At 41.4% G+C, this 15,779-nt stretch overlaps 1 protein-coding gene across 1 annotated transcript in view; it reads right to left on the bottom strand.

Moving 5' to 3' along the window:
* Positions 1-2,818: 2,818 nt before the first annotated feature.
* The window catches only part of LOC111862483 (prostaglandin E2 receptor EP4 subtype), a 157,211-nt gene continuing 144,250 nt past the window's right edge, over positions 2,819-15,779 (bottom strand). The window contains exon 4 of the mRNA XM_023847950.2: positions 2,819-5,594. Within this exon, the coding sequence (XP_023703718.1) occupies positions 5,292-5,594 (303 nt within the window). The 3' untranslated portion in view covers positions 2,819-5,291. The remainder of the gene's footprint in view (positions 5,595-15,779) is intronic.

Below are 15,779 nucleotides of genomic sequence, written 5' to 3'. Positions count from 1 at the left end.
CATGTTTTAGGAAACTGTTTGAGTATACGTACACTGTGTTGCCACATGTTCCATACTATCTCCTGCCTAGGTGATCCGCCCAGCTTGGCCTGTCGTACTGACCTGAGTTTTCCTCTCCCGAGATCCCTTACCCAATCTTAGGGAAGCATAATGCACCACGCCAACAAGAAAGTCGTTTCTTATGAGCCTGTCCCTTACCCATATAGAAGGGGGGACATGGCTCACCTGTTTATTTGCTGAAAGTGCAACGTCCATGATAAATACTGAACAGTAAAAGAATTGTAAACATTGCCTTTGTACAGAGTGAACTCAAAATATGGTAACAACTTTCAAGGCAATATCATTATGTATAATTACTTACTTCACTGTAATACAATAAGATACCCAAAGCTTTCTTGGTTACCATTATGTGTTGACTGTGATCCAGCTTTTAGTGTTATAATTTGGTTATAGTAACTACCAGTAAATTCTTCAGAAGCTAATAGCCACTCACCTGCTGAATAAACTTATGCATTTTATGGAACCTGAAAGTCAGTAACATGTTAGCCACTGGTGTCTATCCTGAACCATATTTGCAGGCATACATGCGGAGCTTTTTAACTTCATTGCATGTCATCATATTTAATTCATGGAATCATAAATATTATTAACATGTTACAATTCTAGTGGGTGTGATTTCCTACACAGAGAATTCCAAAGTTTCCAATGATGCATGTATTGTGTTAGACTGAATATGTGGCCTCTTTGCTTGCACTGTTAGACAACAAGACTCTTGTGTAAGAGGACAGTCAAAGATAAAGTATTCGAGTGACCCTAACAAAAAATATGAATGACATAGAGAAGAAGATTACAGAAATCATTAATCTTACCAAGTGTAACACATGGGAGGAGAACAAATATTACTGCTGCATCATAGTTGGCATCTACTATGGAAGAAATTGCAGCTAGTTTGTGAGAATAAACTTGTATAAAGACTTGGAGAGAGGCTGCACCATAGCTCAAGCAGTTAGTTGCTGGCTTCCCATCACGGCAACCCGGGTTCAATCCTGGCTCTGGTCAAGTGGGATTTATAGTGGACAAAGTGGCGCTGGGGCAGGTTTTCTCTGAGTACTTCGGCTTCCCCTGCCAATCTTCATTCCACCAATTGCTCCACAATCACCCTCACCTATCATTTGGGGCTGTAAAAATAGGCCAGAAGTGACCGCAGTACAAGGGACTTAGGCCCACCCCACTAGTTTAAAAAAAAACAGTCTTGGGAGCTGAGGTTCTCACCTGAAGATGAGACAGCAGGTTCTTTCAAAACATTGATACCTATCTGCCAAACTACACAGCCTCATATCCCAGATGACTGTAGTTATAATAGCATGTCATTTAATTATTATGCTATCCAGTTATGTTTGGACCATGATTAAGTGGTGTTTGTCTTCATACTGAAGTATGGAGCCAATTAGGGTTGCTGCATGGTCTAAGTTGCATATGTTCTTGACCACTTAAAACAGAGGAGTGGGTTTGGATCACAGTGAAAGCATGTACTGTATGTGTGACTTCTGTGTTGTGTTCTGTATGGGTGGCCATGTAATGCATTGGAATCTGTAATTTAAATCAGTACTAAACTTTTTGGATTTGTAGTAACTATAGTAGTGAAATGTGTATATACTAGATTTATGGTGTGATGCATATTTAATTTGATTTGGTTTAAGATAGCTTAGTTTTTTTTAAGTTTTGTTACACCTGAGTAGTGTACTGCAGTTTTATTATGTGAAATTTGACAGTTATGGCATCTTAATGCAGAAACACAATTTCCTTTATAAGCCTGTGGTGTACCACATAAGAATTTCATACTAAACGTCACTTGAATGATGTGTCTGAGCCCAAGAATTGAAAGATGTTAATTTTTTCAGTTTTCGCTGCAATGGCACTCTATAATATTGTGACGTGTTGCGCTATGGATATGCCCCTCCCTCCCCGCCAGCCATGATGTGCTGAGCGAAGCCGAAGTCAGATAAGTCCCAGCACGCTGGTTGCTATGCAAAGCGGGTAAACAGTGGTTGCTAGAGATGATGGTAATGACAGCGGTACCTATTATGTAACAGGCAAACACGGCGTCAGACAACAGTGGTTCCTAATACATAACTGTTTTCCCGTTGTCTGGCCGAGGGTTTATAAGGAAACTGCACAGCCACCGAAGTCAGTTAAAGTGTATCAGCAACCAAAGAGAGTTCTCAAGTCAGCAGTTGGAAGTTAGTGTGTGATCAGGAGTTAGTGTGTGATCAGGAGTGACACAGTTGGAGTATAGCAGCAGTCGTGGAAAGAAGAACCGGACAGGTGTGTAATTGTGTAATTGGGAGTGTGTGATACAGGGACACTCACATAGCTCCTGTAATGTGAATACACGTAGACTACTGAGAACAGTGTGAACAGATTGTTGCGAATAGGGTTATAAAGTGTGAAACCTCGCAGAGTGAACGGATTATTGCAAATAGGGTTATAAAGTGTGAAACCCCGCAACAGTGTTATAATCAATTGTAGCCGATACTTGTAGGTTGTTAAATAAACCAATTAACAATCCGAACGGCGTCTTCAGTAACCTTAGCACGTTACAATATTAAAACAGAACTTAGGGAAAAATGATGTGTGCAGTAGCTTAAACTGAATTAGGACAGGATCTTCCAAATATGTCCATTAAACATCTGGGTTCCATATAATTTAGCAAGCTGACCAACCATAAGGTTCTTTAGAAGGAATCTGCTCAATGCAGTTAGTTAGCATGATGGATACATTCTTGGGATCCTGCCAAGCAGGAGGATTAATATTCTGCTCAGATAATAGTGACATGTGTACAAGTTTAATTTTAGGTTTAAAAGTGTACATATGATTAGAGTTTATGGCTTGCGCTAGGGTGACCAACTCTCCCGTATTTCCCGGGATCTCTCGTATTAGAGCTAATTTTTTTGGATCCTCCCGGCTCCCGTATTGACCTTCTATTTCTCCCGTATATTTCATTAACAATCAAGATGGCAAAATTTAAATTATATATTATTCCCGCCAAATACATTCCGATATAAACTGTCATTATTATCGACAGTTGAGACTTAGAGGTTCTCATCGATAAATATCGAAAAATTACCTATACTAATCGATAGCGGAATATCCGTGTCCGGATTGTAATATTTTCTGTTCTTGTGTCGTGGGCTGTTCATCCTCGTGCTTTTAAATAATTACCAAGTTGAATCCATTTTCATAATGAGTACTGACAGTGAAAGTGAAAGCAACAATGTAAAAACTCCACCTAAGAAGAAAACTAAATACTTGTGTGTTTACTTGAGAAAATGGGAAGAACAATATTTATGGTTAAAGTCCGTGTCCTCCAGCGCTTATAGAGCTTATTGTATACTTTGTAAACATGAGTTCAGCATCGCTCACAGGGGGTATTACCGACTGCAGACAATATTCTTGCACAGAAGGGCATAAACGAAAGGAAAGGGACGTGAAGACCTCTTCAAATTTACACCTCTTTTTTCAGGAACAGCAGCAAAGACTTCAAAAACGTTGCAGGTGAGCTAGCATTGGTTTTCCATACTGTAAAACACAACATCGGCTACAGAAGTATGGATTGCGCAAATAAGTTATTGAAGGATATTTTCCATGACTCTAAATTGGCTAAGAAGATGACCTGTGGCTGAACAAAGGCAGAGGCTATTGTGAAAAATACTCTAGCGCCAAGAAGTGTGCAAGACTTATCGATGTGTTGAAGGATCCAGCAAAATCAAGCAACTTTTTCTCTATTGCAACTGATACCTCCAACCACAAAAACAGAAAGATATTCCTGCTGGTTGTAAGGTATTTTGACCCTCTTAGTGGTGTTAAAAATGGGCTCTTGGACTTCATTGAACAAGCTGATGAAAAAGCTAATGCTACCCATAATTTGATCAAGTCTTCACTTGATATGCACAAGTTAGATATAAAAAATATAACTTCATATTGTGCAGATAATGCAAATGTGAATTATGGGAAGCATAATTCTATGTTCAAACTACTACAAGAAGATAACAAAAATGTGCTTAAAGCAAACTGCTGAAATATATATTGCATAATGCCACAAAACATGCATCTGATGGATTAGTTGTGGATATTGAAATGATCATCTTAAAAATATATGGGCACTTTTTGGTATCAGCAAAAAGAAGAGAAGAGTTGAAGTCATTCTTTGATCTTGTTGATGCCTAGTGGTTGGAGATTGGTCATCATGTCCCCACTCGTTGGCTTTCCCTAACATCAGGCAGGATGCAGGCTCAAATGCCCATACTGAAAGAATTTTTTCACTGTTGACCACCAATAAATGGACTGATCAGAGAAATCAAAGCAGCTTAGAACTAATTAAGTCAGAGCTAATGGTAGCAATTAATTATGACTATAGTTGTAAAGAGTTTTTTAAATTTGCACAAAAAGATAAAAAAATGCTTAGTTCTGCAGCATCAGTGGACAAATACACATAGGTTAGGACTAAGAAACATGCAAATTTGTAAAATTTATTCTATATTGTGACCTGTATGTTATATACAATGTAAATTAATTGTTTTGTTTAATATTATCCATTCCATGAACGTTTGCTGGACTGACGCCGCGCCTCTAAAAATGCGCAAAATTTGTCGTGACTAAATCTCCCTTAAATTCATGACCGAAAGTTGGTCACCCTTGCTTGTGCCCACCTCACATGCACACATCTCTCTTTGCTTCTAGCACTATTTCCATTTTATATGAGTTGATGAACACAAAGTCTTCAGTCTCTTCTTTCTTCCCACAATTCTTCTTTTTCAGTTTCGTGCAATATTTCTATATATATATAATTTTTGTCACTAGAAAATCAGTATATGAATGAATGAATAAATAAATTGGAAACTACAATTAACATGAATTAGGATAGTGTGCAGAGGCCAAACCAACTTCGACTAAAACCATATATAGTTATTCTTGTTTGTAAAGTTACTCAATGAAAGGAACAGATGGTAAATTTGTTTAAATAATAAGCTTTTATGGTAAGAAAGGCATGTAAGTAGGACTCTTTATGTCCGGATTGCCTGGTTCATAGAGGATTTCTCACACTTGATCCTGTTATGCAAACACAGCTGTGAGAACTTACTGTGTTTACAGTGGCATGCAATTGATCATATAATGACATTACAATTGAACATAAAATTTGTAAATCTACTCTTTGCTTGCCTTCTGTAACCTTAAATGGCTATTTTTTTTTTTTAATTTTGAAGATAGAATAATTTTTGTAAATATTGTAGTCACACAGCTGCTGCTGTGGCCAGCTCACATGAGGGCTCTCCTGTCGGGTTAAGGCTAGGGCAATGTTCATGATCAGTCATGGCTAGAGAGGTTGGATGACTGCCATGATCACTTGGATGTGACTGGCATGTGTGAAATACCAGTTTTAGCATGTTAGGAAAGCAAGTTCGCCGCTGGCAGCGCAGCAGCACGTAGAATAGAGGGTCTAAAATGAAATGCAACATTATCAGGCCATCTGCTACTTTGTAGAAAATCTTGCTTATTGCACATCCTGGAGCCCATTGTGCCAGCAAAATGGATATCTGCAACAAAAAGAAAGGGAGAGTCATCCAAGTTGGGAGCAACAGGACAAACAAAAACTAGTTCCATGAATTTGAGAGAAAATTTCACAAAATTGTTGCCATTTTGAAGATCTATAATTGGTAGCATCTTGTCCATGTTCTAGAAAACTAAAGGCTAAGACATCATCATCATCAATCATCATCAGCCGTTTTTGAGCCACTGCCTTCCGTAGAAGATTCTACCAGACTTGTCTATTCTGTTGTGAATTGGACCATCCAGTTTTCACTGCTTTAGATTTTGCGACAGTAATTTTTTTTTACAAAGCAAGGTCATAAGCCTTGCATCCAAACCATAAGCTGAAGGACCAGGTCTATGTATTTATGTCCCCCAGTAACAGGTTGGTCCAGTTATACCCCCAGGTGCTGTGTTCCCTTTTCTTCACCTTGCACGACTTGCAGGGCTACGGTAGAGGTATTCTAACTCGCCTCAACACAGGACAAAGCCTAAGATATACAAGAAGTAATTTTACCAGTCTGGTACAATAGGCCAGAAGTGGCTGCAGTACAAGGGACTTAGTCCCTCCCCACTAGCAATAAAAAAAAATACCAGGCTCATTATACTGTTGTGAAACCTTTTCTCATAATAGGAAAAAACATAAATTATTGTTTGGTTCAAAAACTCTTATTATATAGTCTACTTTCCAAGTAACTAGGCCTAGTATTAACACTTATAAAGCAATTTTACCAGGTTTGTATGGTTGAGAAACATGGAAGTCTTCCTTTGAGGGAAGAATATATACGGCAAATACTTGAAAGATAATCATTACAATTTATTATACAAAGCAGTCACTTGAAATGTAGAAAGGAAATGGGAAGATGATATTAAAACATACATTTCTGTTGCAACATGGATGCAACAGCCTGGATCTTCAGTTGGTGCTAGTGATTAGCAATTTCTGTTTCTATTACCAAGGATTCCGTTAGGTTAGAAGTTATTAACATGTAAAATATGTGTCTAAGGTAAAAGTAAAGTAAAGCTATCCCTGTAACAGGCAATGAAGGCCCATAGGGTTGTGAGACGTTAAGGGTCCCACATTACCTTGACAGTGGGCTCAGAGATGGCGGTAAGGTTGTCAGCCTTACACGCCGGCCACGCTTCACTCCCCAGGAAAATCATTTAATTAATTTGTGGTACTCATTTCTGTTAGAGGCTGAGAAAACCCCAGGGTCTAGTGCGGCCGGAAGGATTAGGTCAATTGAAAGTGATCAGTTTATAGAAGACGGCATCAGAAGAATGATCTACGACTTTCATAAAACAGAGGGCGAAAGAGATACCATGCCCAAACTTCACAAAAAAAATCGTACGAGTCCTAAAATTTGAAGGAAGTCTTCCTAGTTGCAAGATAATTGTTCGCCGGCTTGATTGTCGTTGGAGAAGGACGAGGGATAATAGAAAAACATTGATTGAAAGGCATAACACCCGTTCTAAATACCTTCATTATCTGAGGATAATCAGGCAATATCGCAGAGAAGGTCGGCCTATTGTGTATGTCGATGAAACGTACTTGCATCATACTCCTGGGATGACTCTCTAAACATAACACTCTCCTCTCCTGTTGCCAAAGGTCCACGAGCAATTATTGTATATGGTGGTGGTAAGAAAGGTTTTGTGGAGAAAGCTTTGCTTATGTTTAAGTCAGGCAGAAAAACAGGAGACTACCACCACGAGATGAATTCTGGAAACTCTGAGAAGTGAATCCAGGAAAAAATATTTCCAGACTTGCCTCCAAGAGCGGTGATCGTAACTGACAATGCAAGTTACCATAATATTGAAGTAAACAGAGCGCCAACTTCAAATACCAAAGTAGGTGAAATGAAACAGTGGTTGGCAGAACGGAACATTTCGTGTCCGGCTTCAGCACTGAAACCAGACCTGTACGAAAAAATAAAAGAACACAAGTCAGATAATGAAGAATATAGACTAGACGCTATTTGTGCTGCTGCTGGACACTCTGTGATACGTCTCCCACCTTATCATACAGACCTTAACCCTACTGAGATGGTGTGGGGCACCGTTAAAAATTGGGTGGGCCAAAGGAACGTGACATTTAAGTTGGACGCTGCAATGCGTCTAGCAGAGGAGAAATTTAATTCCATTTCCGCCGAAGACTGGACAGCATATTGCAATCGAGAGGACCAGTACTTCGCAAAGGAAATGGATATCAGCACCAGGACAGACAATATAATCATCACATCAGATAATGAGGAAAGTGAAACGTCAGATAATGATGATGAGTAAATAAGAGATACGAGGTATGACCAGTTTTAATTTTCACGATATAGACTACATTTCTAACATGGACACACTAGTTAATTCTACATGTACTTCCAATGCGAATGGCAACATTCTTTTCTTCATTGCATATGACTATTATATTTTAATTTTCAAAGCATAAATTAGTAATATATATTAAACATATTTTTCTCTGCATGACGAGTGACAATATATTTGTATTATTGTAATATGTTCTTCAAAAAGAGAATATGGTAGTTCAATGAAACACGAGGGGTCAGTGAAAGTGGAAGAACGAGTTTTAAGAAACTCCTCCCACCACAAGCTATGCGCGGGATTTGACTAGGAATGCGGTGCCTCGTTCGAAGTTACGTGACACTGTCTATACAAGGAGCGAAATGCATCAACGGGTAAATTTTAAACTCTGAACTTTGTGAACATTGTATAGCCGTTTTCCTACACACTAACAAGCTGAACTTTGTGAACAGCTGATAGTGATTTTCCGACACACTGACACTCTGAACTTTGTGAACAGTTGATAGTAATTTTTCTACACACTAACACGCTAAACTTTGTGAAAAGTTGATAGTGGTTTTCCTACACACTAACACGCTGAATTTTGTAAACCGTTAATAGTAATTTTCCTACACACTAACACGCTGGACTTTGTGTACAGTAATGCCAAGTAGATTCTATAGGGCTCTGAAGATCCAGTTTCCGAGACGTTTTTTCTAATTTATAGAATACCGGACGATAGACAAAGTAAAGAACCCAGTGATTCTGAGTGATGCCAAGCTTTTGTCTTCAACAGTGCATAAACGGTGAGAAATAACACAACCGCAGCCACGTCATTTCCAGTGCTATTAGAGACAAGGTTTGTCATGTGTACGGGTGACTATAGCCGGGGTTTTGATTGGTGAATAAATTTATTGAACACTTATACACATGACTGGCAACTACAGGCAATTACACCGCCACCGCTGATCTCCACAATTCCCTAATCACCACAGGACCTGCTAAGTCCTTTCGAGCCTCCCATGTCTTCACCAGCCGTCCCCTGGCAACTGCTTCTAGCAGTCAATATTCTTCAGCATCACATGCTCAGTTTCTATCTTCACAGCCTGCCGTGCAGAACTGACTGTATATTGGCAAGTGACTAACATCTCAGCACGGACCACATAGACACACCCCTTTTCCAACAGTAACTTTATTGTTGCATGCGTACTCACTGCAGCGGGAACGTGTTATCAAGCTTTTGCCCAGAAGCGTCGCTGTTACAGAGTCACCGCTTAGCAACGGGCCTATACACCATAGTATCATTCTGAGTTTTTATTGGTTTCCAAAAGAATAAACCAAATTCCAGAACTGATTCACTCATGGATTACTTAATAAACCCTTTTCAATCACAGATGTGGTATATAGTAGATGGACCGATGATTATGAATGATAAGCAATGAATTACTGGGAAGGACGTGGTTGCGTCGTGTCATGAGACAGAGAAGTAGGTCAAACTTTAAGGCAGTCAGTATTCCGACCGAAATTCCAACCTGACTCCTAGTTTGAAAGCCGAACTCTCGTCATATTTTTCTGCTTCCGACTCAAGGATAAGGCCGAACTGGCCCCTTGCGATATGGGGAAATTGTAAACTGGTCTATATATTCAAGTTTCTGTGTCTTCCCGCTTCTTCCTGAGCATTTGAATTAGGTCCATATATCCGGCATGTAAGTTTCGCAAGGGAAAACCTAACCTGAATAATCTCCACACAGTAGCAAATTCTGTAATAATATTCTGGATCATCTTGCAGATACTGGACGGAGTGCCTTATTTGGAATTTTATTTAGTGGAGGTGTTGAAGGGTGTGTGTAGATGTGGAGGTCCCCGGAAGGGTTTCATGATGCACTGTGAACCGAATTTGACTCTGGTGTCGATGGTTTCGAAATGTTTAGATTTTGTTCAAATGTCGCATTAATGGAGGTTTTCAGGTTTATGACATAGCGAGGGATTTTTAAGATATTGATTAGTTATTCTACTAATATCTTTTGTGACTGACCTAATCCTTCCAGCCGCACTATGGTCCTGGTGTCGACTCAGCCTCTAACAGAAATGAGTACCAGGGATCTTCCTGGGGGTAAAGAGCGGTCTGCTCGTAAGACTGACATCTTCACCGCCTACAAAATGTAGGAGCCGTGAAGACCTGCTACAGGGATAGCTTTACTCTTATTATACGTAATCAGTGTTTCCGAAAAGTCTCGATTTGATAGTGGGCCCGGATAGCTCAGTCGGTATAGCGACTGGCTAAGTGCCGAACGACCGAGGAGTCGGAGTTCGAGTTCCGGTAGTGTCAAGAATTTTCTTTTCTCCACATCATTCGGACCGGCTCTGGGGCTCACCCCCGGTGGTAAAGCGACCGGGGCGTGAAGCTGATTTCTAACCTCCAACTAGTGCCGAGGTCAAGAAAATATGTATCTATACATTCACTCCCCCATATGCCTTCACGACCTAGTGCTTAATTAGTTAAGCACAGGATAGCTTTACTTTTTTACCTCGATATGATAACTCATGGTGTAATGCTATTCGTAATCTGCTTCAATCAGAGCCTTTCTAGCGCTTTTATTCGCAACGATATTTAGCAAAATGCCCCTATTTGCTTCGTCATATTTCGTATTGACCTATTAATCTGTTTATACGTAAAAACTCGAGCCATTGTGAGGAATTTTACAACGAAGAGTTGATAGACCTGAATTTTGGTTAAAATCGAAGAGTTATAACATATTTTGACATAATGCCTGAAAGGTAGAGTAGTTCATTGCTAGGCAACGGCGGTAAAGAGATTCCCGCGGGAATATACACGCAAGCAACAATAGAAGAACTACCGTTTCTATGCAAGGGCGAGGTAAACACATCTCTATAACACTAGAGGAATTGTTAGCAAACGGTGTTCTCTTTGTGGTTCGTGCCGAGATGTTATTAGCAGGACAGTTTGAAGCAACGAGTTAGTTGTCGGGAGAACTGAGAGAGTCTCTGGAGATGGCAGTCGAATGACTGAGTAGAGATGACAAGAAAGGCAGACCTAATATATGCTGCAGTGATAGCGAGCCTGTTATAAATCCATTGCCAGGATATGACTAGTGAAGACTGCGTTCACTATTGTGAGAATAACGCTAGAGTGTAAAGTGTGCAGATCAGCGATGACGCTGTAATTACGTGTAGTTCTGAATGCTGTGCATAACATTTCAATAAATGCAATCATCCAATCCGAAACTCCGTCTATGTCACGCAACCCTAAGACATGTCAATATTGTGACATGACTCCTGAAAGCGCCGAATGTGTGCAGTCAGAAAAGCACAACAGAGACATCTATTGCTAGACAACGGATAGCTAAAACACACTTCCGTAGCAACAAATTAACGCTTTGTCCGGAGACTGTCATGCGTTTCGTGGCAACAGAGAACAACAGAGGACATTCAACTGTCCGACTTGGTGATCTCTATTCGGTCGGTCCGCATGAAGTTAGTTCAATCCGAGATTCAGAGATCCGGTAGAGAATTCGAGAGGCTGAGGACTCTTCCAGATTCATCCGACAGACCATTCAATAGTGAAGAGTTACGAAGCAACGACTAACCAAGCAGACGTTGAAGACTTTAATTTGTGTATTATAATTGGAGTAATTTTTAATGTGGTATGATTATTTGTAGTTACGACATGTTATAATTACAGTAATCTGTAGCCTGTTATAATTAATTGTAGTTACGACTTGTGAGTATCCAATGAATCCCGTCACGAAACTAGAACCGAAAATTATTCGTCCTTCTAACGCCTTACACGTGACAAAATGTTATATATTGAGACATACGTGTACACGCGTTTCGATGGGCATATCGAGCGAGCGCAACTCGCCCATAACTTGCTTTATCGAGGCGAAGATCGTTTTTAACAAAAGTTGTAGAATAAACGAAAGACGCTTTACGCCCAATACGCTACGTGTAACCTGGTATCACGAACTCAGAATCTAGAGGCTGTAATAACGAGTGCGCTCTAACTTTTATGCTATGCAAAGTTATTACTCATCTGATTTACTTTTATCCGAATATTTCTGAAGCAGCTTCCTACGCTGCCCACTACAAATGACACCTTCCTCCTAACTGCTCGTTACTCGATAAATTTTGGTGACACCTGATTTCTAAGACATGTCACATTTAATTTTCTTAAAGTTGGCGTGGTGAAAGGTGCATGTTCTAAATAATACATTCACTTCAAAAACGCGACAAATGCCCGAACGTCTCATATCTCCATAGCGAGGGGATCTATCATGTGCCTTAGAGCCAGAAAGAATTTTTCATACTTCGGGGCATTACTGCCCACAAGAAGAAACAAACTTCTCTGAGCATCGGAGTTCAAAAACATGCAGACTTTAGTACGAATATTAAGTAACCTCAATGTTCGATGAATGACTGATTTTGGTGCAACTAATCTACTCAAGTGTTTAATGCCGAAAAAGTCCTACGAAACAATGAATATGCAAGTATTAACGAAGCACGTGTCTTGGACCGCGTACTCGCTTCGCCATGCCTTACACGCAATACACGGGGGCACGGAGACATGAATGGAAGTTTGGAGATCCGCAAAGGAGCTTCTTTGAATAGAAACGATCGACAAATGACAATCACGCAATGACGAGGCGCCAAGGAGTTACAGACATTCCGCAAAACGCGTCTGATACCGTAATATATTATTTAAACGTGACGGGAAGTAATTAATTCTAATTATTAGTCAGTATGGCTCATATCCTGAAGAACAATTGTTTTGGAGAACAATAAAATTCACCTCTTGCCATAATCTCAAAGTCCTCATTGTTATCGAGTATGATGAGTTACAATATCTTCGAAAATGTGCTTGGCGATTTGTTACGTATAATGGTCATTGTTTTACCATTAAATTAGGAATATTTACTGTTGTTAAAAATGTGATTTTATGATTAAAGGATATCGCTTTTCAAACCTGTCTGGAAAGGGACATTATATGTAAAAGTAAAGCTATCCCCCTAAGAGACCGTGGACGCCATAAGGTCGTGAAAGGTCGAGGCCCCCACTTATTTTAGACAATCAGCTCATAGATGGCGGCGAGGTTGTCAGCCTTACGCGCCGGCCGCCATTTACCTCGAGGAAGATCCCTGGTACTCATTTCTGTTAGAGGCTGAGTAGACTCCATAGCCATAATGTGGCTGGAAGGATTAGATCAAGTGAGAAATCCAACGACTTCATCGGGAATCGAAATCGCGACCTTCCGGCTTGTAACATAGTGCCTCAACCAACTATGCTACCGCGTTCCCCGGATATTCTATATACTCGTATACATCAAAAATAGTTCGACACCCCGCCAAAAATTTTATTTTTATACAAATACCAAGATATTTACTCGTAAGATTTCAGGTTTTCACGGCAGTGACTAAGAAGAAAGCCGTCTTCTTGGATGTGGCGCCGTGTAGAAATTGTGTTAACCGACTTTTCGGAGGAACGTATCGCCCCCATCTACAGGGTAGAAGACAAGATGAAATCCGCGAGCGAACCAGCAGAGTAGGTGCAACAGACTGAGTCCAGTCGAGAAAACACAGCTGTATAAGAGAAGGAGAGAGGGAGTGTGGCTACATAGGCAAATAGTAAAGAGGGGGAGGGGAAGGGTCTGGTGGAATAGCCAGCAGGTAGTGTGCCAGAGCTGGTATAGTGTATGTGTTAGGGGGAGAGAAGGGAATATTAAATGGTTGCGATGGACCTGAGTGGCCTACAGGTCTGCCGTATTTCGGAGGTTAGTTGAAGGAACAGATGAGAGGCTTCCATGACTTGCTGAGACAAACCCCAACCTCTATGTTCATATTGTCGGAATGGAGTTCAATCTCAATGGCCTCCCTAATGATTCGATCCATATAACGGGTCTTGGTAGCGAGGATGGAGGTATTCTGAAGCTGAATGCGGTGTCCCAAATCGATACTGTGTTCAGCAACAGCTCACTTGTAGCTCCCTATGTACCCAGCTCCTTCTCTCCTTTTCTTATATAGCTGTGTTTACTCGACTGGATTGAATCTATTCCACCTGCTCTGCTGGTTCGCTCGCGGATTTCGTCTTCTCTTTTACGCTGAAGATGGAGGCGATAGGTTCCGCCGAAACGTCGGTTAACACAAGTTCTACACGGAGCCTCATCTCAGAAGACGGCTTTCTTCATAGTCTCTGCCTTGAAAACCTCAAATCTGACATAGTGTTCCTCTATTAGGAGGCTATTCATCGACACATTCGACGACTCGAGACGCTACGAACCAAGAAGACCAAGCTACTCTGTACCCTCCCCTTCCTTCTTAGATTCAGAGACCACAACATATCCCTCGTTTCCTTCAGTTGAAGCACTATATAAACTCTGACACTGCCAACAGGATCTATAGACGTACTAGCTTCAGTTTGCTCCCTGAATGCATCTATCACACCAGATGGCAGCTGGACGCTATTTCCAGAGAACTGTTTTTATTACATCTTCGCTTGACCCAGGACTTGTCCGCCGAAAACTGGGATCTGATCGACCGCATCACAAGTGAGAAGGCTTTACGCATTGCTAATGACGTAAGAGCCAGACACTACAGGAAGTTTCAACGTTTGCATGAGGCCCAGCAACCATCCGGCCCCCTTGACAGCAAGAAGACTAGTCAGTCTGAGTGAAGTGCCATTGGAAGAAGCGGCTTGCTCGGCCCTAAGCAAGGCCTACAACTTTGCTGTGGCTCCAGTGTCCGTCCCCGTCAAGGATTTCTTGTGCGGGGTGGAGAAGGCAATAATGGCCCTGCATGAAGAGACTGTGGAGGAGATCAGACAAGAGACGGTCAGGATCCTCAAAAACTCCCGCAAACCGAAGGACAACCTGACTGGTGCCGAGAGGAGAGCCCTTCGGTCCTTGAAAGCCAATGAGGCGCTCACCGTCCTTCCGGCTGACAAGGGTAATGCAGCCGTGGTACTGGATACGTCGCACTACAACCGGAAGTTCGCCGCTCTCTTGGAGAACAAGGCCTACAAGAAGTTGAAGGATCCTACTGATGCCATAGAGCGCAATGCTGTTCTTCTCATGAAAACGTCCCCGATTGCTGAAGAGGTCTGCCAACAGCTACAACCTCAAGGTTCCAGACCACCTAGACTCTACGGGTTGCCGAAGGTCCACAAGCCTGACGTTCCATTATGGCCCATTGCGAGCACATTTGCCTCTCCCACCTACCTCTTGGCCAAACACTCGGCTGGACTACTGAGCAACAACATGGTCAACTGTCTACACCACAAGAGTAACTCAATGGAATTTATCCACAGCTTGTGTTCTTTCCATGTCGATCCCCATGACATAATGCAGTTTCGATGTAGTGTCGCTCTTCACCAGGGTGCCTATAGAAGATACTATGGATCTGCTAGGACGACCTTTCGAAGAAGATATCTTGAGACTTTTCCGCCATGTCCTGACCACCTCATACTTCATCTTCAATGTCCCGTTCTACCAACAAACCGATGGTGTGGCGATGGGTTCGCCACTGTCTCCGGTCATCGCAAACTTATATATGGAGGACTTCGAGGAGAGGGCACTTGACTTTCCCCCAAACAAGTCCGGCTGCTGGTTTCGCTACGTGAACGACACGTTCGTCATCTGGCCACACGGGCCCGGCAAGCTTAACTAAACCCACACGGGGTTTGAGCCCATACAAGGCCCACTGTGACCAGCCACCATTTTAGACTCTGCCGAGAGATTCTTAACTGAGCACTGCTTCTCTTATGTCACCAGATGGTAGAAGAAGATATACGGAAGGAGACATCAGTGAAGGATGGTGATGAACCATCCTTACATGATGTTAACACAGATGATGAGAACGATGAGGTGGAATATGAGGCTTGGAAAC

The sequence above is a fragment of the Cryptotermes secundus genome, unplaced genomic scaffold (assembly GCF_002891405.2).
Source record: "Cryptotermes secundus unplaced genomic scaffold, Csec_1.0 scaffold758, whole genome shotgun sequence".
Taxonomy (NCBI): Eukaryota; Metazoa; Arthropoda; class Insecta; order Blattodea; family Kalotermitidae; genus Cryptotermes; species Cryptotermes secundus.
The sequence above is the reverse complement of the archived record's forward strand: the minus strand, read 5'-3'. Positions and strand labels throughout refer to the sequence as shown.